At 43.3% G+C, this 22900-nt stretch overlaps 1 protein-coding gene across 1 annotated transcript in view; it reads right to left on the bottom strand.

Moving 5' to 3' along the window:
* Nucleotides 1–789: 789 nt before the first annotated feature.
* Nucleotides 790–22900, bottom strand: part of ITK (IL2 inducible T cell kinase) — a 48062-nt gene continuing 25951 nt past the window's right edge. Inside the window, exons 7-18 of the mRNA XM_077266426.1 lie at nt 20543–20688; nt 19344–19409; nt 17867–17921; nt 11172–11251; nt 9089–9222; nt 8913–8987; nt 7583–7754; nt 7191–7407; nt 5829–5893; nt 4288–4406; nt 4008–4165; nt 790–2607 (exon numbers count right to left, since the gene is read on the bottom strand). Coding sequence (XP_077122541.1) covers nt 2536–2607; nt 4008–4165; nt 4288–4406; nt 5829–5893; nt 7191–7407; nt 7583–7754; nt 8913–8987; nt 9089–9222; nt 11172–11251; nt 17867–17921; nt 19344–19409; nt 20543–20688 — 1359 coding nt within the window. The 3' untranslated portion in view covers nt 790–2535. The remainder of the gene's footprint in view (nt 2608–4007; nt 4166–4287; nt 4407–5828; nt 5894–7190; nt 7408–7582; nt 7755–8912; nt 8988–9088; nt 9223–11171; nt 11252–17866; nt 17922–19343; nt 19410–20542; nt 20689–22900) is intronic.

Genomic DNA, 22900 nt, shown 5'->3' with positions numbered 1-22900 from the left:
TAAGGGATGGGGGCAGTGTTCTGGATCACTGCGTTGAGAAACACGTGATGGTGTCTCCGCGGTGTTGGATGTTTTGGTCTCCCCGAGGCCAATCATCTGTTCCTTCACAGCCTTTTACTAGGCACTGCTCCTAATAGCCAGATTCCTACTCCACACTGATGAGGGGCAAACACCCCGAAACAGCTGTCTGTGGATGGATACCATGCTTGGCATAGGTGGTTTTCCTGTATTGGATGCTTTCCTTTATGGGATGCTGCTGCCCTTCCCGTGGTTGTTCCTTCCCGGGGAAAGGTCTGGCTATTCACTGCTTGTGTTGAGAAACACGTGATGGTGTCTCCGCAGCTATCTCACAGAAGTTTATGACGCAGAGCCGTGAAAATAAAAAATCATTTTCCCAAGAATAACAGGAGAAACTTGACCCCAAAAGTTGTTGTTCAATTTGTCCTGAGTACGCTGATACTCCATATGTGGGGGTAAACCACTGTTTGGGCACATGGCAGAGCTCGGAAGGGAGGGAGCACCATTTGACTTTTTGAACTCAAAGTTATCTGGAATCAATGATGGAGCCATGTCGCGTTTGGAGACCCCTGATGTGCCTAAACAGTGGAAACCCCCCAATTCTAACTCCAACCCTAACTGCAACACACCCCTAACCCTAATCTCAACCCTATCCATAATCCTAATCACAACCCTAACCCCAACACACCCCTAACCCTAATCCCAACCCTGACCATAACCCTAATCAAACCCTAATCCCAAAACACCCCTAACCCTAATCCCAACCCTAACCATAATCCTAAACCTAATCCCAACCCTAACCCTAATCACAACTCTAACTTTAGCCCCAACCCTAACCCTAACTTTAGTCCAACTCACTTTAGCCCAACTGTAAACCTAATTGGAAAATGAAAATAAATATATTTTCTTTATTTTATTATTTTTTCCTAACTAAGGGGGTGCTAAAGGGAGGGGGGGGGTTATTTACTATTTTTTCTTTTGATCACTGTGATAGGGTTTATGACAGTGACCAAAATGAACCAACAGGAAAAATCTTCCTATTTTTGTCGGGAGATCTTGGCGGGTGCACTACGCATGCGCCCACAATTTTCTTCCCGAAAAAAGATGGCGGCGCCAGGGGGGACAGGGGGGGAGGATCGGGGACCCTATTTCTCTCCCCTCTGATGTGCAATCACATCAGAGGAGATAGAAATTAAATGGCACATCAGACTTTTTTTTTTTGCGGCTGCCGTTACACGGTTAGTAACGGTGATCACAAAACCAGGGTCGGTAAAAACCGACCTGAATCATGTTCTCTGAGGTCTCAGCTACCCCCGGCAACCGAGACCCCAGAGAAAATCCGACTCTGGGGGGTGCTATACACTTTTTCTACAGCGCATTAATTAATGGCACTGTGGTTTAAGTACCCTTAACTACCATCGTTAAAAGGCGTATCGGCGATTGTTAAGGGGTTAATGAATATAAGGGCTCATTCAGACATCTGTTTTACATGTACGAGTGCTATTCGTGTTAGCACAGCAGTAGCAGCAGCATGGAGGACATTATACAGTAGTACTGAGCAGTGTGGCTGTGAATCCAGCACTCAGGTGAGATAAACACTTACTAAAAAGCTACTAAGGGATCTCTTGTTTTCTCCCTGTGCCTTCTCCATAGACCTGATCCCTCAGTGAGATGGCAGTTTGTTTTCGGCCAAGACAGATTTTAACTCTATTTCTGTGGGAACGATGAGTTCAAGAGGCAGCAGCGAAGGGAAGAAGTGGCTCTTAAGTGGGTAAAGAAGCAGTATAAATTGGACTATACTATAATTTCTTTTTATAGTTCTCATGGATTACGTGTGGCCTACAGAGCTACAATATAAACCCATAGTAGCCTCAAATCGCTATATACGGCCTTGCTTACAATCATTTAAATTGAAATCATAGCGATCCATGTATCCAATATGCAAAGCAAGAGGTGCAAAATTGAGGATTTGGGACCCTAAAGCAAAATATGTAACATGGTGCCCCCTCCAAACATGCACTATTGATAATACAGGAGTCTATTTATGTGGCAATTGCCAACAAAAAAATTGTGGTTACATGAAATGCTTCAAAATATGGAAGATAAATACTGTACTACATATACAAAGAAACGAGATGAAGAACCGCAATTCTTGCAGTACCACTTCTGACCAGCAGATGGCACTGCGATCTGTGTGCATGACGAGAAGATCACATGCTATTCGCTGGCATTGGGCGGACGTTTTGGTTTAAGGTGGGCATGATAACTGGCCGATTTGCTACCACCAGGCATTTTTTCTTGGAAAACCTGACAGCAGCGAACAAACCGTCCTATCTATCAATTGCCTGTACATGGCATGTCCTACACATGCATCCTATTATTAGGCTATAATAACCATAATATGTCCGTATACCACATGGTGCACAGTATATGTACCGCTATATGGTGCAGTGACGGAAATACACAGAAAAAAATAAAGACAAGATCAACCAAGATATCGGGATATGTTCATGCTGGTCACATTTCAATCTCTGCAATATCAGTGATCTCTTTCATCAGACGGCAGAATGATGGGCGATGTTCCGGGTTCTGTCAAAAAATAAAGGAAAAAAATGGAGAAAAGTTGCAAATAAATAGATATTTCTTGAAGCATCGTACAGATAGTGATGGTATTCCTTGCATAATATATTCCTAATTTCTCTTTCAGAGTTCAGCGGACCCCAAGATGTCTGCCGGCTGCTGATCTCCATGCTAAGAGGACATTTATGGTAGAATTGAGGCTAACAGTTGTCAGAATATTGACTATTCAGCTGACATCCATCATATGTCTATGGCTGACAAAGTACAGTAGATATGTGTTCATCTGCAGCCTTTGATTAAACCAGAAATTAAGTGTTCCATTTCCCTACAGCTCCTCCAGAGGAGAAATGAAGTATTACACTACACTATATAAATCAATGGGTTGCCTGAAATTTAACCTGATAATGACCAAGAACCATACATTTTCAGGACAGGATTAATCTAGCACGAGCAAGTCAGGTATCTCCTACTGTCACATACAGCCATGGACCCTGCGGAGAAGACAGAAGCGGTTTATTACTGCTTCTGTCTTCCATTTTGCCGACTCAGTGAGCGCTATGCATTGCCCTGCTGATACTTCTGTAGGACCTAGCGATCACATGATGGCTGAGTCTCTGCCCTGCATAGCAGACCCAGATCAGTTCTTTCAGTGCCGTGTGGCACATCTGGGGGCTGTTTTCTCCTGTAAGTGGACCTACTATTGATTCCCTAGTTACAGTGCAAAAAAAATGACCAATGAAAAGAAAAAAATATGTTCCCCAGAGAACTCTGGGACAAATTATTCAAAACACAGTATTGTATATGGCCCTCTTCCTTAAAGGGTTATTCCCAAAATCACAATGTGGTCTTCTAATAATGCACACACACATATATATTAATTTATACCAATGTAACTCAATTTTAAATCTGCCCCAATTTTGCACATATCACCACCTAAAAGATCCCCTTTCAGGGTCTGCTGTAGTTTCAGTACTCCTGGTCAATCATACGCAGCATAGTCTCTCTCAGCTAGCTTCTTGCCAGCAATGTTCTGCTCTGCCTCCAGCAAAGGCTGCTCTTTTGATGCATATGGCAGAAGATAATCCTTTGCTGTATGCAGCAAGCAACAACAGAGCAGCATTTGGGGTTTCACAACACTGATCTGTCAGCAGCAGGAATCAAGAACAGCTAATTTCTGCACTACTTTATGCAGAGTGCAGTTACATAGTGTTTGCGTACATATGTCCGTATCGCAGCCATGTCTAGATAAGCAGCGGGCAGGCTTTTTTAATATGGTGTTTTCTGAGCCCAAAAAGAGAATCCTGTGGCCTTATAACAAGATCTCTTGGCGCCTCTCTGAGGTTTAGCAGTGGATCAATTTTTTGGCCACCATATGGCCCAAAACATGCCCAGTGTGAATATCTACTTACCTCCAGCCAGCAGCTGTTCATGAACTGGTAGAACTTCTCTGATGCCATCTTGGGTTTAAAGAGCCTCAGGCCATTTGATATCTCTTCCACAGCATCTGCATTACTAAGGTGTTCAAATGGGGTCTTCCCTTCGCTGAAGACCTCCCAAACCAGAACGCCTGCTCAAAAGAATATACAGAACATCATATTATTATATACTGTGTATATATATACGGTATATATATATATATATATATATATATATATATATGTGTGTGTGTAAAAAGAGACTAAAACTCACCATAGGACCACACGTCGGACTTGCTGCTGTAGCGGCCATATCTGAACACCTCTGGAGCTGACCACTTCACTGGAAATTTTGTGCCGGATGAGCTCGTGTACTGGTCATCAAGAACAAACCTAAAAAAAGTAACAGAAATTCTTAAATTTCAGTGCATATGTGTTTGGCAAACTCCAGAGGATTATACAGATTAAAGAGAACCACTGTATAATACAGTATATAAGACAATAATACAAAAAAACGGATTTGAGAGGTAGACTATATATCTGGCTTTTCTTACCGGCAAAAACACCGGAACCAGTCTGGAAACCTGATAAACCCAGTATACATCAAAAGGATCACAATTTGTCATTATCCATTTGGATATGGATCCAGCAGAGCTGCCATGGCTCCGTTATTAATTGTAACCTCATACACATCAGATAGAAGTTGACTAGACCCCCTAATTTTTCCAGGACCAGTTGACCATCTGATGTGCATAGGGATTTCCGACTCTTCCCCAACATACTGTGTTGGGGAAAAGAAGGATGGAACAGTTGGAATTTTCAATGCCCTATTTGTTGTAAGAAAGCAGGAGGTAGGGTCCTGGATGCAGGTATGTGTTACTGAGATGTTTTTTCATGTTGACTGGATTTTGGGTCCAGATTTAGGAGCGACCAAAAGAGCCTGGGTGGGAATGGTCGCTCCCATACTTCAGTCTGGGAATACCTCAGCAGTGCGTGTGTTGTGTTGGAGCTGGAGAAAGACCGTTCATGGTGGATAGTCTATGCTAGAGACTGAGAAGTGCCTGTAATACCAAGTTGGTGAGACTATTTAATTTCCTTTTCCTTACCAGAGAGAGGACTGTTTATTGTTAATTTGTGCTGAAGAAACGACTGTTTTATTATTCATTTGTGCTGAAGAAAGGCTGTTTTCATTTTTTGAGCTGTAAAGTTTATGAAGGACCATAAACTTTTTTTTTCTGTTTTGAGATACCTGTGAGCATCCATTTCTCTACCAGAGAGCCGGAACCCCCACAGTTTTTAGGGGAGACAACCCACTGCTGTAGGAGATGGGTAGTGGCTTTTTTCTCTCTCTCTGTTGAAAACTGTGCGATTTCCCTGCACATTTCAGCTGTTTGGTGGGATTGCCAGTGCAGGGTTTGTCTAAAGTAGATCTCCCTTATACACAAAAGTAAAAGTTAGAGGTCCAACATGAGTTAAATGAGTAATCTAAAGTAAAAGACTGATAGCATATGGTTAGGATATACCACCAATGTACAGTATGATCAGCTTTGGTTCAATTGCTGGGACCCCCAATGTTCACATACAAAAAGGGCCCCAGGGTTTAAGGACAGAAACCCAATTTAACCATTTAATTTCAACCTATCCTTTTGATAAAATAGAATTCTGAAGGATTAATAATAATAATAATAATAATAATAATAATAATAATAATTAGAATGATTTATTAATAATAGTAATAATAATAATTAATACTAATAATAATAATTAGAATAATTAATTAATAATAATAGTAATAATAATTATAATAATAATTACCTTGTCATGCCAAAATCTGATACTTTAACGACAAATGATTCTCCAACCAGGCAATTCCGGGCAGCCTGAAAAGACCCCATAGGACATTTCTGAGATATAATCTACATGTTTAAAATGCACTTTAATATATACATAACTCATAAATTTAAGGAGTAGTCTTATCACAGACAGCACCTTTAATTAGCAGCTCCCCAGACCCTTGGCAAACAGGTGATCTGGATGATTTTGATCATTTTTTATGGCTTCCAGCTGCTTATTTTCCCTGTTGCGGCCACTACAGGAAGAATGTAGGAACTGCAATGAACTGCTTTTTTCAGCTCTCCCCTCGGTCAAGATGAAACAACCTCTTTACTCTATAAACGCATTTTCAGAAAAGTCAATTTTAAAGGTTCTTATAACTTCCCCCCTTCCTCCTTGAAAAACTCATCAAAGTCGACATGTTCTTGTCTTAAAGGGAACCTGTCACCAACGTTTTGCTACCTGATCTGAGAGCAGCATGATGTAGGGAAAAAGATCCTGATTCCAGCGATATGTCACATACTGGGCTACTTGCTGTAGTTTTATCCCTAGAGGACCAGGTAGTCCAACCATGCCCCAGCACTGACTGGCAGCTTTCTGCCTATGCACAGTGTACACAGTAAGCTGCCAATCAGTGATGTGGGCGGGGTTATACACAACTCAGCATTCAGAGAACTGCTAGATCTGCAGAGAGAAAACTGTGATTTTATCAAAACTGCAGCAAGCAGCCCAGTAAGTGGCACATCGCTGGAATCAGAATATTTTCCACTACATCATGATGTTCTCAGATAGGGCTGCAACATCCTGGTCACAAATTACCTTTAATCAATTGAATTGGATATTTTCAGAAGTTTTTATTAATATTAAAGTCATTGTCCCTCCAGGGTATAATAAAGGTATGATCGTTGGGGGCCCACTGCCAATCCCGAGAAAGGTGGGCCCAAAATCTCCTGTGTCAGGTGAACAATAGTGAGCATGTGCGACCACCACTTCTACATATAGACAGTGAATGGAGCAGCGGTCGCACATGCTCACTAGCGCTCCATTCACACAGATTACTTTAGGCCCACCCTTCTCAGGACCGGTGGGGTCTAAGCAGTCAGACCTCCAGCGATCATACATTTCTCACCTATCCTATGGATAGCTGATATAACAACCCACTGAATAGTTTGCTGGACCGGCGCACTTCATCCTTAAGACGTGACGTTGCGCCAGACCGGGTAATCGAAAGAAGAGTGTCGGATGCCATCGGGTGGCGGTTCTCAGGCTCCCGTCCAGCGATCACAGATGACTGGAATGGCGGATGGATGGGGTCCGGAGAATCCGGTGAGATGGGGTACATACCAGGTCTCTGTGTATGAAGTTCGAGGCCTCCAGATACTCCATCCCTTCACAGACATCCTGGCACATGCCCAGCGCCGTGCTCCGCGTCAGAGTGCCCCGATTCCTCCGCAGGAAGTCGTTCAGGCTGCCGTGTTCCATAAACTCAAATACAAGGACGATGGGCACTTGTTGGGTAGAGACCCCCAGTAGCTGCACTAGTTTAGGATGAGAGATCTTCCTATAGAACATAATGAGACGATAAAATAATGTACATGCAATGTTATGGGACATAAGGACGCTCCTGCTTCATCAGATGCTGCGCCTACTGCTCTGTGTGTCCTCCATGCTTTACACTGCAGCTCTGCCTATTCACATGTGTGTAGCTTGTACCCCCCGCCACACAGGGCCCTTACATTAACACCTGTGCTTCCTCCACAAAGTCTTCCTCGGACATCATTCCTTCCCGAATCATCTTTACCGCCACTTTTCTTGTTCCTTGCCAAGACGCCAGTTTGACCACCCCAAATTGGCCGCTGCCGATCTCCTGGACAAAAGTCAAGTGGGTGGGGTCGATTTCCCATTTTCCTAAGGAAGAATGAAAGGGATGACTTCAACATTGTAGTATATTTCAAGAAACAAGATAACCCTGATGGTCGGACCTAAAAAAGGAATTAGTGACCCCATCTTTGGGACCCCCATAATCCTCTGCGCTTTTTTTTTTTCCTGTGCAGCATGGCCCCATTTAAAAAAAAAAAAAAAAAAAAAAACATTTTGGGGGTCCAATCATAAAGTGATGGAACTTTACATTTTGGAAATTATTTTGTCAAAAGGTCTAATTTAGGCAATCGCTTTGTAAATTCATGCTGACCTGTTGATCGGTGGATTGACGAAGCTCTGGCTTGTGAAACCTCCGTGGAACTTCTGGTATTACCATTAAGTGCTACAACTGGCCATACATTCTCCTTACAGTGACTGTTACAAGGGGCTATCAATGAATGGCCATCCCTATCATACATGGTGGGGCTGCAATGAGCAAGGAGGGAGTCATCTGCTATGGCGTGTTGACTAGGGGACTTTGTCTCTACGATATCCAGAGGTCATACTGAGATTTCTCCTTCCATTAAAAGGAATCTGTCAGCAGGTTTTTGCTATGTAATCCGAGGGCAACATGATGTTGGGGCTGAGATCCTGATTCCAGCGATGTATCACTTACTAGGCGGTTTCAAGAAAATCAGTGTTTTATCAGCAGGAGATTTTCTCTACAGGACTAGGTATCTCGTGCCTCCTGGTCCAACCACGCCCCCAGTACTGATTGGCAGCTTTCTGTCAGTGTACACAAAAAGCTGCCAATCAGTGGTGTGGGCGGGGTTATACACAGCTCAGCGTTCCGAGTTCTGCAGAAGAGAAAACTGTGATTCTATCACAACTGCAGCACCCAGTAAACTACATGATATATCGCTGGAATCAGGGTCTCTACTTTGCACTGATGTCAGATTACATTGAAAAAACTGGCAACAGATTTCCTTTAAATAAAAAAAGTCACCAGTCTGGGTACAACAGGTCTCCCACACAAATACTGGATGGCTACCATATACATCGGCTGTGTTACGCAGTGAATATGGCCTCCTAGAATAACTCTCTGTAAGCAAAATTACAAAAATTGTTAAAAAAAAATTTTTGTGTGCCATTTTTCTAAGAAACTTGTGATATCACCCAAAGCAGACATCCAGGAATCAGCCTCACCGTAGCTCAGTCCTGCCGTTATGGGGGTGGTCTCCTTCCAGCAGCAAACCGGGTGACGCAACCTTGTCACCAGACCTGCAACAATGGCATTACCAATCTGAATATTTACGATGATCCGATGGCTTACAACCTTTTTACCACCATAACTAACTGAGTCCTTCCCACACAATACTTACCACCGCCATTGTGTTGGTGGTAATGAATGAGCTCAGGGATGTTGGAAAACACAATCTTCTCAGCCAAATAATAACGTGGAGGGGAATCGCTTGTTTCCCGGATATGATAATGTTTCACCGTGTGAATACCGTCCCTTTGAAAGAAAATTTACAGAATGAGACTCGCTTGAATGGTCAACTGAGCTGTAATACCAAATACAGCCTACGTACATGAGTGGCGCTGTGTTGGGGGGATCCATAGGAAAGTAGAAGGTCAGGTCTGCTGTTGGGGGAAGGACCTGGTACTGTAGGCTACAGGGGTTAATTTGGGAGGGTCTATTAGCCAATCGGGTTGGTTTGACATAGTGTTCTTGAGCGGTCACCCCCTGTTTTTCAGTGTCTGCCCATTGTGGCAGTAGGTAGAGATTTTTTTGCAGCCAATTTTTGTGTTGTTTTTTTTTAATTTATCGATAGTAGAAGCTTTAGACTGTGTCAGGACTCTGAACATTTTTTATTACCTTTTGTGCATTACTGCCCTTTTCCAAGATGGCGTCTTTGGTCTCATGTGCACTGTGTCTTCCTGCTATAAAACTCCACCCCAGCCTTCAGTCTGTGCTAGAGTATTCTGCCTTGCATCCAGCTCCTGACCTCTGATGACTCCCTGGCTATATACCTGCTCCTGTGAACCTGTGTGGTGATCCTGCTACTCTGCTCTGAGTTCCTGCTGCATACACCAGTTTCCAGTAATCCTCCTTCATCTGCTGCTCATGTTTACTTCATCTGCATTTGCTGGACATGTAAGCTGCTGCTTCTGCTGCAATAACCCGAGACTATTACCCAGGCCTCCCTGGTTGAGCTAAGATATTATTTGAACTGCCTTATAAGCATATCTATCTGTGTTTGGACTAAGACAAGGATTTATTCGTGTCAAGTTTCCTCAAGAATAACTGTGCTTCATAGACTTTCTGTGTGATTGCATTTCCCTCTGAAGTTTCCTATATACTGCTAAGCTGCGTTTATTATTTGCACCAAGTGTTGTGGACTTGAGTTTCTCTCTGCACCTGTTTGAATCACTGTGTGATAATATAGACTTTACCACTTATAAAACTGTGTCCTGTAGGTGTCTTGTTCCACGCAAAGAGTCTCCTGAGTTATCCCCTATAATTATTACACTATGTTCACACATTGCGTTTTTGTCGCATTTTTTGTTGGAGGGGGCTGCGTTTTTATTGTCTCTTGTGCATGCTGATAAAGTTTAGTGCCCCCCCAAAAATACATGATGCAACTCCATTAGATTTTTTTGGCACCAAAAACACAGCAAAATCTGATACCTGCATTTTTGCACATACTTATTGCTTTCTATGGGTGAAAAAAAGCTGAATGAAGTGACACGCAACAGTTTTCCAAATCAGTCAGGTAAAATAAAAAAACAATGGGTGTGCATGAGATTTCTAAAATCTCATAGCATTTGCTGGTAATTTAAAACACAGCTTAACATTTGCATAAAAACACAGCAATAACACAAAGTGTGAACACAGCCTAAGGCTTATCTAACCCCCAGGGTTTGTATGCAGTGTCGGACTGGGTTGAGACAGGCCCACCAGTGACATTGATTCTTAGGGCCTGCTGTTCAGCTACATGTACAAAAAAAGTGTAGAACACAAATTTACTTTTGCTTCTATGTAATATTAATTTGGCTATCTTGTTTAATGACTGACTTTTTCTGCAAATTGTGAATCAAGTGTAAAATCACTGTTCATTAGCATTCCTTCACAGCGGCCTACCAGAGGATTCTCCAGTTCTCCTGTGGGCCAGTCCGAGTTTCTATGAAACGGGGCCATGTACTGAGCTCTCTTCATACCTGGCGGGCGCTGGCTGTTTTACACAGCAAGCACTTGCTGTAATCGAAGTTAGGTCTGATTGCAGCAAGTAAACCCCTTAGATGCTGTGGTGCTGCGAGCACCAGAACCTGATGGGTTGTTTAAAGGCAGCTGTGGGCCCGTGGATGGGGGATGCCAATTTGGACCTTTGCTATGGAGCCCCTGGATTGATATAAACATAGGTCAGAAACAGAGATATAACGGGTGGACAGTTCAACAATTACCCTAATGATTTGGTGAAGATGGACACTGTGTACATCCCTGGCTGTCTTGAATCCCGGACCATGAATGACCCTTCCTTCCCCTGTGTAGAAATGTTAAACAGGACACAATGAGAAAAATAAGTCTTAATATGAGAACAAGTCCCATTTCTATCTACAGCTCTAAAGTGGAGCACAATGGAGGGGGCGGACCGAGCCTAAAATAAGGAAAGAAACGTCATCTATATCCCTGCTAAAAATACCGCTATTCCGCATCCGAGCCGTCAGATTCAGCGGATACACAGTACAGTCCAGCAATCATCCGGACCCAGCGTGCCAAATACTTACACCAAAGATATCATTAATCACCTCTTCCCCCAACAAAGAATGGAAATTTGCATATAAAAAGAGAAATTCAAAGGAAGATAAATAATTTCACTCATCGTTCGCTCATATAAGGAATACATCCGGTAACAGGAATTCTACTAATTATTTCTATTATGTTGGGACCCCCACTGTCCACTAGAATGGACGCTTCGGGTTACATAAGCTCACTACAGCTGGACTGAATCTGTACGAGACTGATGACAGCCATGAGCGTACTACAGCTGGACTGAATCTGTACAGGACTGATGACAGCCATGAGCGTACTACAGCTGGACTGAATCTGTACAGGACTGATGACAGCCATGAGCGTACTACAGCTGGACTGAATCTATACAGGACTGATGACAGCCATGAGCGTACTACAGCTGGACTGAATCTATACAGGACTGATGACAGCCATGAGCGTACTACAGCTGGACTGAATCTATACAGGACTGATGACAGCCATGAGCGTACTACAGCTGGACTGAATCTATACAGGACTGATGACAGCCATAAGCGTACTACAGCTGGACTGAATCTATACAGGACTGATGACAGCCATGAGCGTACTACAGCTGGACTGAATCTGTACAGGACTGATGACAGCCATAAGCATACTACAGCTGGACTGAATCTATACAGGACTGATGACAGCCATGAGCGTACTACAGCTGGACTGAATCTGTACAGGACTGATGACAGCCATGAGCGTACTACAGCTGGACTGAATCTGTACAGGACTGATGACAGCCATGAGCGTACTACAGCTGGACTGAATCTGTACAGGACTGATTACAGCCATGAGCGTACTACAGCTGGACTGAATCTATACAGGACTGATGACAGCCATAAGCGTACTACAGCTGGACTGAATCTGTACAGGACTGATGACAGCCATGAGCGTACTACAGCTGGACTGAATCTGTACAGGACTGATGACAGCCATAAGCGTACTACAGCTGGACTGAATCTGTACAGGACTGATGACAGCCATGAGCGTACTACAGCTGGACTGAATCTATACAGGACTGATGACAGCCATGAGCGTACTACAGCTGGACTGAATCTGTACAGGACTGATGACAGCCATGAGCGTACTACAGCTGGACTGAATCTGTACAGGACTGATTACAGCCATGAGCGTACTACAGCTGGACTGAATCTATACAGGACTGATGACAGCCATAAGCGTACTACAGCTGGACTGAATCTGTACAGGACTGATGACAGCCATGAGCGTACTACAGCTGGACTGAATCTGTACAGGACTGATGACAGCCATGAGCGTACTACAGCTGGACTGAATCTATACAGGACTGATGACAGCCATGAGCGTACTACAGCTGGACTGAATCTATACAGGACTGATGACAGCCATGAGCGTACTACAGCTGGACTGAATCTATACAGGACTGATGACAGCCATGAGCGTACTACAGCTGGACTGAATCTATACAGGACTGATGACAGCCATGAGCGTACTACAGCTGGACTGAATCTATACAGGACTGATGACAGCCATGAGCGTACTACAGCTGGACTGAATCTGTACAGGACTGATGACAGCCATAAGCATACTACAGCTGGACTGAATCTGTACAGGACTGATGACAGCCATAAGCGTACTACAGCTGGACTGAATCTGTACAGGACTGATGACAGCCATGAGCGTACTACAGCTGGACTGAATCTGTACAGGACTGATGACAGCCATGAGCGTACTACAGCTGGACTGAATCTATACAGGACTGATGACAGCCATGAGCGTACTACAGCTGGACTGAATCTATACAGGACTGATGACAGCCATGAGCGTACTACAGCTGGACTGAATCTATACAGGACTGATGACAGCCATGAGCGTACTACAGCTGGACTGAATCTATACAGGACTGATGACAGCCATAAGCGTACTACAGCTGGACTGAATCTATACAGGACTGATGACAGCCATGAGCGTACTACAGCTGGACTGAATCTGTACAGGACTGATGACAGCCATAAGCATACTACAGCTGGACTGAATCTATACAGGACTGATGACAGCCATGAGCGTACTACAGCTGGACTGAATCTGTACAGGACTGATGACAGCCATGAGCGTACTACAGCTGGACTGAATCTGTACAGGACTGATGACAGCCATGAGCGTACTACAGCTGGACTGAATCTGTACAGGACTGATTACAGCCATGAGCGTACTACAGCTGGACTGAATCTATACAGGACTGATGACAGCCATAAGCGTACTACAGCTGGACTGAATCTGTACAGGACTGATGACAGCCATGAGCGTACTACAGCTGGACTGAATCTGTACAGGACTGATGACAGCCATAAGCGTACTACAGCTGGACTGAATCTGTACAGGACTGATGACAGCCATGAGCGTACTACAGCTGGACTGAATCTATACAGGACTGATGACAGCCATGAGCGTACTACAGCTGGACTGAATCTGTACAGGACTGATGACAGCCATGAGCGTACTACAGCTGGACTGAATCTGTACAGGACTGATTACAGCCATGAGCGTACTACAGCTGGACTGAATCTATACAGGACTGATGACAGCCATAAGCGTACTACAGCTGGACTGAATCTGTACAGGACTGATGACAGCCATGAGCGTACTACAGCTGGACTGAATCTGTACAGGACTGATGACAGCCATGAGCGTACTACAGCTGGACTGAATCTATACAGGACTGATGACAGCCATGAGCGTACTACAGCTGGACTGAATCTATACAGGACTGATGACAGCCATGAGCGTACTACAGCTGGACTGAATCTATACAGGACTGATGACAGCCATGAGCGTACTACAGCTGGACTGAATCTATACAGGACTGATGACAGCCATGAGCGTACTACAGCTGGACTGAATCTGTACAGGACTGATGACAGCCATGAGCGTACTACAGCTGGACTGAATCTATACAGGACTGATGACAGCCATGAGCGTACTACAGCTGGACTGAATCTATACAGGACTGATGACAGCCATAAGCGTACTACAGCTGGACTGAATCTGTACAGGACTGATGACAGCCATGAGCGTACTACAGCTGGACTGAATCTGTACAGGACTGATGACAGCCATGAGCGTACTACAGCTGGACTGAATCTATACAGGACTGATGACAGCCATGAGCGTACTACAGCTGGACTGAATCTATACAGGACTGATGATAGCCATGAGCGTACTACAGCTGGACTGAATCTATACAGGACTGATGACAGCCATGAGCGTACTACAGCTGGACTGAATCTATACAGGACTGATGACAGCCATGAGCGTACTACAGCTGGACTGAATCTGTACAGGACTGATGACAGCCATGAGCGTACTACAGCTGGACTGAATCTGTACAGGACTGATGACAGCCATGAGCGTACTACAGCTGGACTGAATCTATACAGGACTGATGACAGCCATGAGCGTACTACAGCTGGACTGAATCTATACAGGACTGATGACAGCCATGAGCGTACTACAGCTGGACTGAATCTATACAGGACTGATGACAGCCATGAGCGTACTACAGCTGGACTGAATCTGTACAGGACTGATGACAGCCATAAGCGTACTACAGCTGGACTGAATCTATACAGGACTGATGACAGCCATGAGCATACTACAGCTTGACAGAATCTATACAGGACTGATGACAGCCATGAGCGTACTACAGCTAGACTGAATCTATACAGGACTGATGACAGCCATGAGCGTACTACAGCTGGACTGAATCTATACAGGACTGATGACAGCCATAAGCGTACTACAGCTGGACTGAATCTATACAGGACTGATGACAGCCATGAGCGTACTACAGCTGGACTGAATCTGTACAGGACTGATGACAGCCATGAGCGTACTACAGCTGGACTGAATCTGTACAGGACTGATGACAGCCATGAGCGTACTACAGCTGGACTGTATCTGTACGGGACTGATGACAGCCATGAGCGTACTACAGCTGGACTGAATCTATACAGGACTGATGACAGCCATGAGCGTACTACAGCTGGACTGAATCTATACAGGACTGATGACAGCCATGAGCGTACTACAGCTGGACTGAATCTGTACAGGACTGATGACAGCCATGAGCGTACTACAGCTGGACTGAATCTGTACAGGACTGATGACAGCCATGAGCGTACTACAGCTGGACTGAATCTGTACAGGACTGATGACAGCCATGAGCGTACTACAGCTGGACTGAATCTATACAGGACTGATGACAGCCATGAGCGTACTACAGCTGGACTGAATCTGTACAGGACTGATGACAGCCATGAGCGTACTACAGCTGGACTGAATCTGTACAGGACTGATGACAGCCATGAGCGTACTACAGCTGGACTGCATCTGTACGGGACTGATGACAGCCATGAGCGTACTACAGCTGGACTGAATCTGTACAGGACTGATGACAGCCATGAGCGTACTACAGCTGGACTGAATCTATACAGGACTGATGACAGCCATGAGTGTACTACAGCTGGACTGAATCTATACAGGACTGATGACAGCCATAAGCGTACTACAGCTGGACTGAATCTATACAGGACTGATGACAGCCATGAGCGTACTACAGCTGGACTGAATCTATACAGGACTGATGACAGCCATGAGCGTACTACAGCTGGACTGAATCTGTACAGGACTGATGACAGCCATGAGCGTACTACAGCTGGACTGAATCTGTACAGGACTGATGACAGCCATGAGCGTACTACAGCTGGACTGAATCTATACAGGACTGATGACAGCCATGAGCGTACTACAGCTGGACTGAATCTATACAGGACTGATGACAGCCATGAGCGTACTACAGCTGGGCTGAATCTATACAGGACTGATGACAGCCATGAGCGTACTACAGCTGGACTGAATCTATACAGGACTGATGACAGCCATGAGCGTACTACAGCTGGACTGAATCTATACAGGACTGATGACAGCCATGAGCGTACTACAGCTGGACTGAATCTGTACAGGACTGATGACAGCCATGAGCGTACATGAGTGTAGAGCGCATGTTTGATCACTACTGCACTCAACCACTTCCAGAACTGGGGCTCGGAACCACCAGAAATTATACATTTATCATCTATCCAAGTAATAAATGATTTTCATGGGCCAGACCCATTACATAAGTAGACCAGGAGTAATATATTGATGATCTATTCAGATCGCTGGAGGTCCCATCACTCTGTACCTCCATCGATCAGTAGCGAGATATGTCATCCATATCAGATCGATGAGGGTCCATAATCCTAAACTCTGATTGATCAGCTGTTATCTGCACAGGATGGCTGGATGCAAACAATATACAGAATCAGAACGGCCTTTTTTTTCACTTTCCACTGTATTTATTAGTCCCCTTAGGGGACTTGAACCTGTGGTCAACTGATTGCTTATACTATACCCAGGAATACTACAATACTGCTACGTATAAAGAAATAAAGATTATTATTATTATTATAATAAATCGCGGTCTCCTTAGGAGACCAGAATTAAAACAGCGCGCAGCTCCGTAAATTGTCAAGTGGCCATTCTCGGGTATCGCACATTATCTCCTATTCCGGTGACTATATGGAGCCCTGCTGTGCCGGTTCCATATATTGATCCTATCTTGCTTCTGCCAGAGCAGATAACAGCTGATCGATGGTGGTGCAGGGTGACAGATCCCCTCAGATCTACAAACCGGTCATAAATAAGTTAGTCGATAGTGATAAGGAACGTCCTCGGATAAGGTGTTATCTGAGCATGCTCGGGTGCTAACCGAGTGACTTCAGGGTGCTTGAAAAATACATCCTAGTCCCCATGGCTGCATGTCTTGCGGCTGTTCGACAACCAGGGATTGTCTGTTTCTTAGTGCTTGGTTTGAACAGTCATTTTCTGCTGACAGTCCCTTTAAAAGGTTTTCCAAGATTTGACATTGATAGCCTAACCTTGTGGTGAAAAGAACAAAAAGCAGCAGTGCTTACTCCAGTGATGTCCATATGAGGGTGTCGGTGTCTGTCACCCATTTAATTTAGTGGGGTAAAGTTGTAGTGCCAGGTACTGCACATAAAGAATTCTGATGCCCCTAAATTATTATAATAAGTCCAATTCCTGGGGGGCTTTAATCATATATAAGGTTTTAAGATAAGGGGATAATATCTAATATTTACTGTACTGGGCAGTTTATGATCGGGGGTATTTAGATGTACCGTAATTTACTTTCGTAGTAGGTACGTGGCTTAGATACACTGATCTTGTGGATCGCTGCTATAGTCTCCTGGTCACAGGTAATAAAGTGATCGCTTCCATTATGTTCTATATGGACACATACCTTATCAATGAGAAGTTTCTCAGCCTGGTTCCTGCTAATGTTCCTGTTGTACCATCTTAAAAAAAAAAAAGGCAAACATGTCTGCATTTCAGAAAATTTGTTACAATAAAGACACATAGATCTGCATGGGAGCTGTGGACAAAAAAAATGCATTTTTTATTGAGACTATTTTTGCAAATTTGCTTTGATTATTTTTTTATTCGAGATGATTGACAGGCTGTGAATTAAACGTTGCCCCTTTGTTACCTGCAAAATGCCCCATTGGAAGTTCTAATCTCAACATCCCCTTTAAAACCACAAATACAGGAATTATTTTTAAAGTACGTTCCTCATTTATTAACAAAAACTTTCATTTTTGTACAGAAAGTTTATGAGAAGTGAAAGGAGTAACCGCAAAACGCTTCCTCCTTTTTTAGGAGTCTGTCCATTGGAATGTGAGAATGTCACTGACCCCAGCGCTTATAATCGTATGTACGGGTGATCACATATAGAAAAATAGTTCAAATAATTTGCAATAAATATATGATTCCCCACTGAGCAGAAGATCGGGATTCCTAAAGTCCTATATGAATGAAGCGGAAGTACACGTGCTTGGTCGTCCCTTCATTCACTTCCATAGGACCAGTGCTGCGCATGTGTGACCATAGCAGCGATAGTGCAGTGGTCAAGCATACGCACTACTGCTCACTTCACACAAAGGATCCCTGTCCTTGCAATTTGTGGGGGTCTCAGCAGTTGGACTCCACTAATAAAACATTTCTCACCTTTCCTATGGATAAGTCATAAACGTTGCTGTAGTGATAACCACCTTAAAAAAGACCTGTCACTTGCCAAAAAAGCTAATATTTTTTTAACTGGTGTAAATGCTGCCATTCTCCTGAATCCAGCGTTGTTTTTCTTTTACTTCTATGTCTTTTTGTTCCTGAGATATGGTCTGTTCTTCCCTGTGTGTAAATCTAGGTTTTTTTTTAAACTGGTGGGTGTGGTCATCAGCTCCTCATGGGCGTCATCTTCAGGACCACACCCAGTTGGATAAAAAGATTAAAATGATATACGGGAATAGGGGACCATATCTCAGGAATGGAAAGGCACAGAAGCAAAAGAAAAACAAAGTCGGATTCAGGAGAACCGCGGCATTTACACCAGGTAATAAATTTACATATTCATGGCAAGAGACAGATCCCCTTTAAGCTAGTTATACATGAGAGTTCTGCTGAAAGTTATCTATTCTGTAAACATTAACGATCAGCGTCAGCTGGAGATGGAAATAAATATGATAAAATCCAACTTCCTGAAACTTCTACGAATTTTTATCCAGCATATATGGACAGTTTTATCCAATCAGGGTCCCTCGATGTTTACTATAATACCTTGATGTGAGATGATTTTGTTTAAGTGAGGCATGGCATTACCTGTAAATGTTGAATAAGAAATCTCAGACTTTTTATACTGGCAGAAATGTCCTTGATGTACTTACTCATAGGTTAGCAGGCTGTCTTCACTTTGACTCGCTAGGTAGCTGCTTGGGGCATAACCAATATGTCTGAAAAAAAAAACAAATATTCGGATACCGGATTTTATTGGGATGGGGAATTTATTCTGCTCTTGGCACAAAACTGACTTTTAGTAAGTGACTTCATATGACAAGAGTATCTGTCGGCTATCCTTACATGTTTGTATTAGTAAATGCTTTCCCATGAGATAAAAATGTCCATAGAACTTTCTGGTTCTTTGTGGCTGTCCCTCTGTTATTCCTCCTGGAAATGTATTGTGTTCCATTCCCAGTCTTGTAATGTAGGAGCACACCTAAATTTTGATTCTGTCCAGTCTTAATTTTTTCATACATTTCTTACAGGTGCAGAGCAATGAGACAAAATGCCTAAAATTGTTGTTGTATGAAGAATATACTTTTTTTTTTTACTATAAAAGGGACATGTCAGAAGTGCTGATTCAGACCATCCTGTATGAAAGATTGTAGAAAAATAAGTAACACACCCTTTAATATTGACATTAACAAGGATAAAACATTTCTCAACAGTTACTTCCATTGAAAATTACAAAAAATGGAATTTAAAGGGGACCTGTCACTTGTCATAAATATGTAGATGTTTTCCCTGCTGGAAATGCCACTGTTCTCCTGAATCCGGCGTTGTTTTTCTTTTGTTCCTGTGCCTCTCCATTCCTGAGATATGGCCCCTTCTTCACTGTATATAAATCTAGTCTTATTATCAAACTGGGCGTGGTCTTAAACTCTTTTCTGTGGGCGTCTACTTGAGGATCACACCCAGTTGGCTAACAAGACTAGATTTATCTACAGGGAAGAAAGGGCCATATCTCAGGAACGGAGAGGCGCAGAAACAAAAGAGAAACAACGCCGGATTCAGGAGAACAACGGGATTTACACCAAATTAAAAAAATACATATTTAAGGCAAGTGACAGGTCCCCTTTAAGGGCAGTAATTGCATCTAAATAGATTTTCATGATGTCTCATTTCAATATAACTGAATGCAGATTAGAGTATTTGTGTCATTTTTTAAATTAATTTCCAATGAAGAGTAAATTAATATAAAAAATTTTGTCACTACTAAAATCTTGGTTCAATAAAAAAAATCCTAAATTTTCTGAAACCCAAATGTATTATAATCACCCTTGTGGGGGTTGGTATTGCTACCTACCCGTTTTTATCTTGTACTTTCCACCAATGCATTTCTGAGGTATCTAGCGGTAGATATTCTTCCCCTCTACGGAGTGCCAGCTCTTGGGAATTCTTTGTCGTATAATCATATAATGCCACTGCCCAGCCTTTATCTAAATGGGTTCTCTGTAAGAAATTGGAAAAAAAAAGATAATGTCTTTGATAAGGGGTATTCGCATCTCTTACATTAAGGATGTAGCCAGAGGTTATGCCATAAATCTATGGAACAGGCACTTCTCAAAAATGGGATCTGCCTCTACTCTACATTTACGGTATATTAATGTGGCTATGTCCTAAATGTACGAGATGGGATTACCCCTTTAATGAATATAAGCAAGATATACATTTTTCCCCCACTGTATGCCAGCCCTGTAAGATTTTCCCTTTGTTTGTACAGCATAGAGTCTTGTAGAAATCTTGCAGAGAACATAGATGATCTTATGACTTCCATTTTCGGCTGGCAGATACTGAAAACATCCACCTTACATGGAAGTTTTCATGTTTCCAAAAACTGTTAATCTGCAGGTTAATAGTGTTACTGAAAGTTCAGATACCAGGAAAAAAGGAACTTTATTCCTCCCAGGAGCTGCCGGCTTTCAGTTATAGAGGCGTGTCCAGAGTGTCTTCAGTCACCGCTCGCTATATTGTGACTGGCAGCTGTAAGCACACTCTGGCACTATCACTGACAGCTGTGCTACAGAGTGAGCAGTCAATCAAAATGCCACGGTGTACTTACAGCCGCCGCTGTCATTATAGTGATCGGTGACTGAAACCGCTCCGGCACGCCTCTATGACTGAAAGCAGGCGGCTCAGTCGTGGAATAAAGTAAGTTTTCTCCTCTTTTCCACTAGACGGCCGGGCACTTTTGTAACACTACTAACCTGCAGATTAACCCCATATCTGCAGGTTTACAGCATTTGGGGATATGACATGGTTCCTTTGACAAAAAAAGTGCCATGCTTAGCATTCTGTCTTCTATTTTAGACATCAGTTGGGCAGAGCTCCTGCATCGGTTAGTTGCCTAACGACAAAGATGGTATTGTGAGGAAGATGTTTAATTTCCTAGGACACACATTTTTATATATCTATATACAGTACAAAGCAAAAGTTTGGACACACCTTCGCATTTAAAGATTTTTCTGTATTTTCATGACTATGAAAATTGTACATTCACACTGAAGGCATCAAAACTATGAATTAACACATGTGGAATTATATACTTAACAAAAAAGTGTGAAACAACGGAAAATATGTCTTATATTCTACGTTCTTCAAAGTAGCCACCTTTTGCTTTGATGACTGCTTTGCACACTCTTGGCATTCTCTTGATGAGCTTCAGAAGTAGTCACCGGGAATGGTTTTCACTTCACAGGTGTGCCCTGTCAGGTTTAATAAGTGGGATTTCTTGCCTTATAAATGGGGTTGGGACCATCAGTTGTGTTGAGAAGAAGTCTGGTGGATACACAGCTGATAGTCCTACTGAATAGACTGTTAGAATTTGTATTATGGCAAGAAAAAAGCAGCTAAGTAAAGAAAAACAAGTGGCCATCATTACTTTAAGAAATGAAGGTCAGTCAGTCCGAAAAAATGGGAAAACCTTGAAAGTGTCCCCAATTGCAGTTGCAAAAAGCATCAAGTGCTACAAAAGAAACTGGCTCACATGAGGACCGCCCCAGGAAAGGAAGACCAAGAGTCACCTCTGCTTCTGAGGATAAGTTTATCCAAGTCACCAGCCTCAGAAATCGCAGGTTAACAGCAGATCAGATTAGAGACCAGGTCAATGCCACACAGAGTTCTAGCAGCAGACACATCTCTACAACTGTTAAGAGGAGACTTTGTGCAGCAGGCCTTCATGGTAAAATAGCTGCTAGGAAACCACTGCTAAGGACAGGCAACAAGCAGAAGAGACTTGTTTGGGCTAAAGAACACAATGAATGGACATTAGACCAGTGGAAATCTGTGCTTTGGTCTGATGAGTCCAAATTTGAGATCTTTGGTTCCAACCACCGTGTCTTTGTGCAACGCAGAAAAGGTGAACGGATGGACTCTACATGCCTGGTTCCCACCGTGAAGCATGGAGGAGGAGGTGTGATGGTGTGGGGGTGCTCTGCTGGTGACACTGTTGGGGATTTATTCAAATTTGGAGGCATACTGAACCAGCATGGCTACCACAGCATCTTTCAGCGGCATGCTGTTCCATCCGGTTTGCGTTTAGTTGGACCATCATTTATTTTTCAACAGGACAATGACCCCAAACACACCTCCAGGCTGTGTAAGGGCTATTTGACCAAGAAGGAGAGTGATGGGGTGCTACGCCAGATGACCTGGCCTCCACAGT

The sequence above is a fragment of the Ranitomeya variabilis genome, chromosome 5 (genome assembly GCF_051348905.1).
Source record: "Ranitomeya variabilis isolate aRanVar5 chromosome 5, aRanVar5.hap1, whole genome shotgun sequence".
NCBI lineage: Eukaryota > Metazoa > Chordata > Amphibia > Anura > Dendrobatidae > Ranitomeya > Ranitomeya variabilis.
Note: the sequence above shows the minus strand (reverse complement) of the source record. Positions and strands in the feature narration are given on the sequence as shown.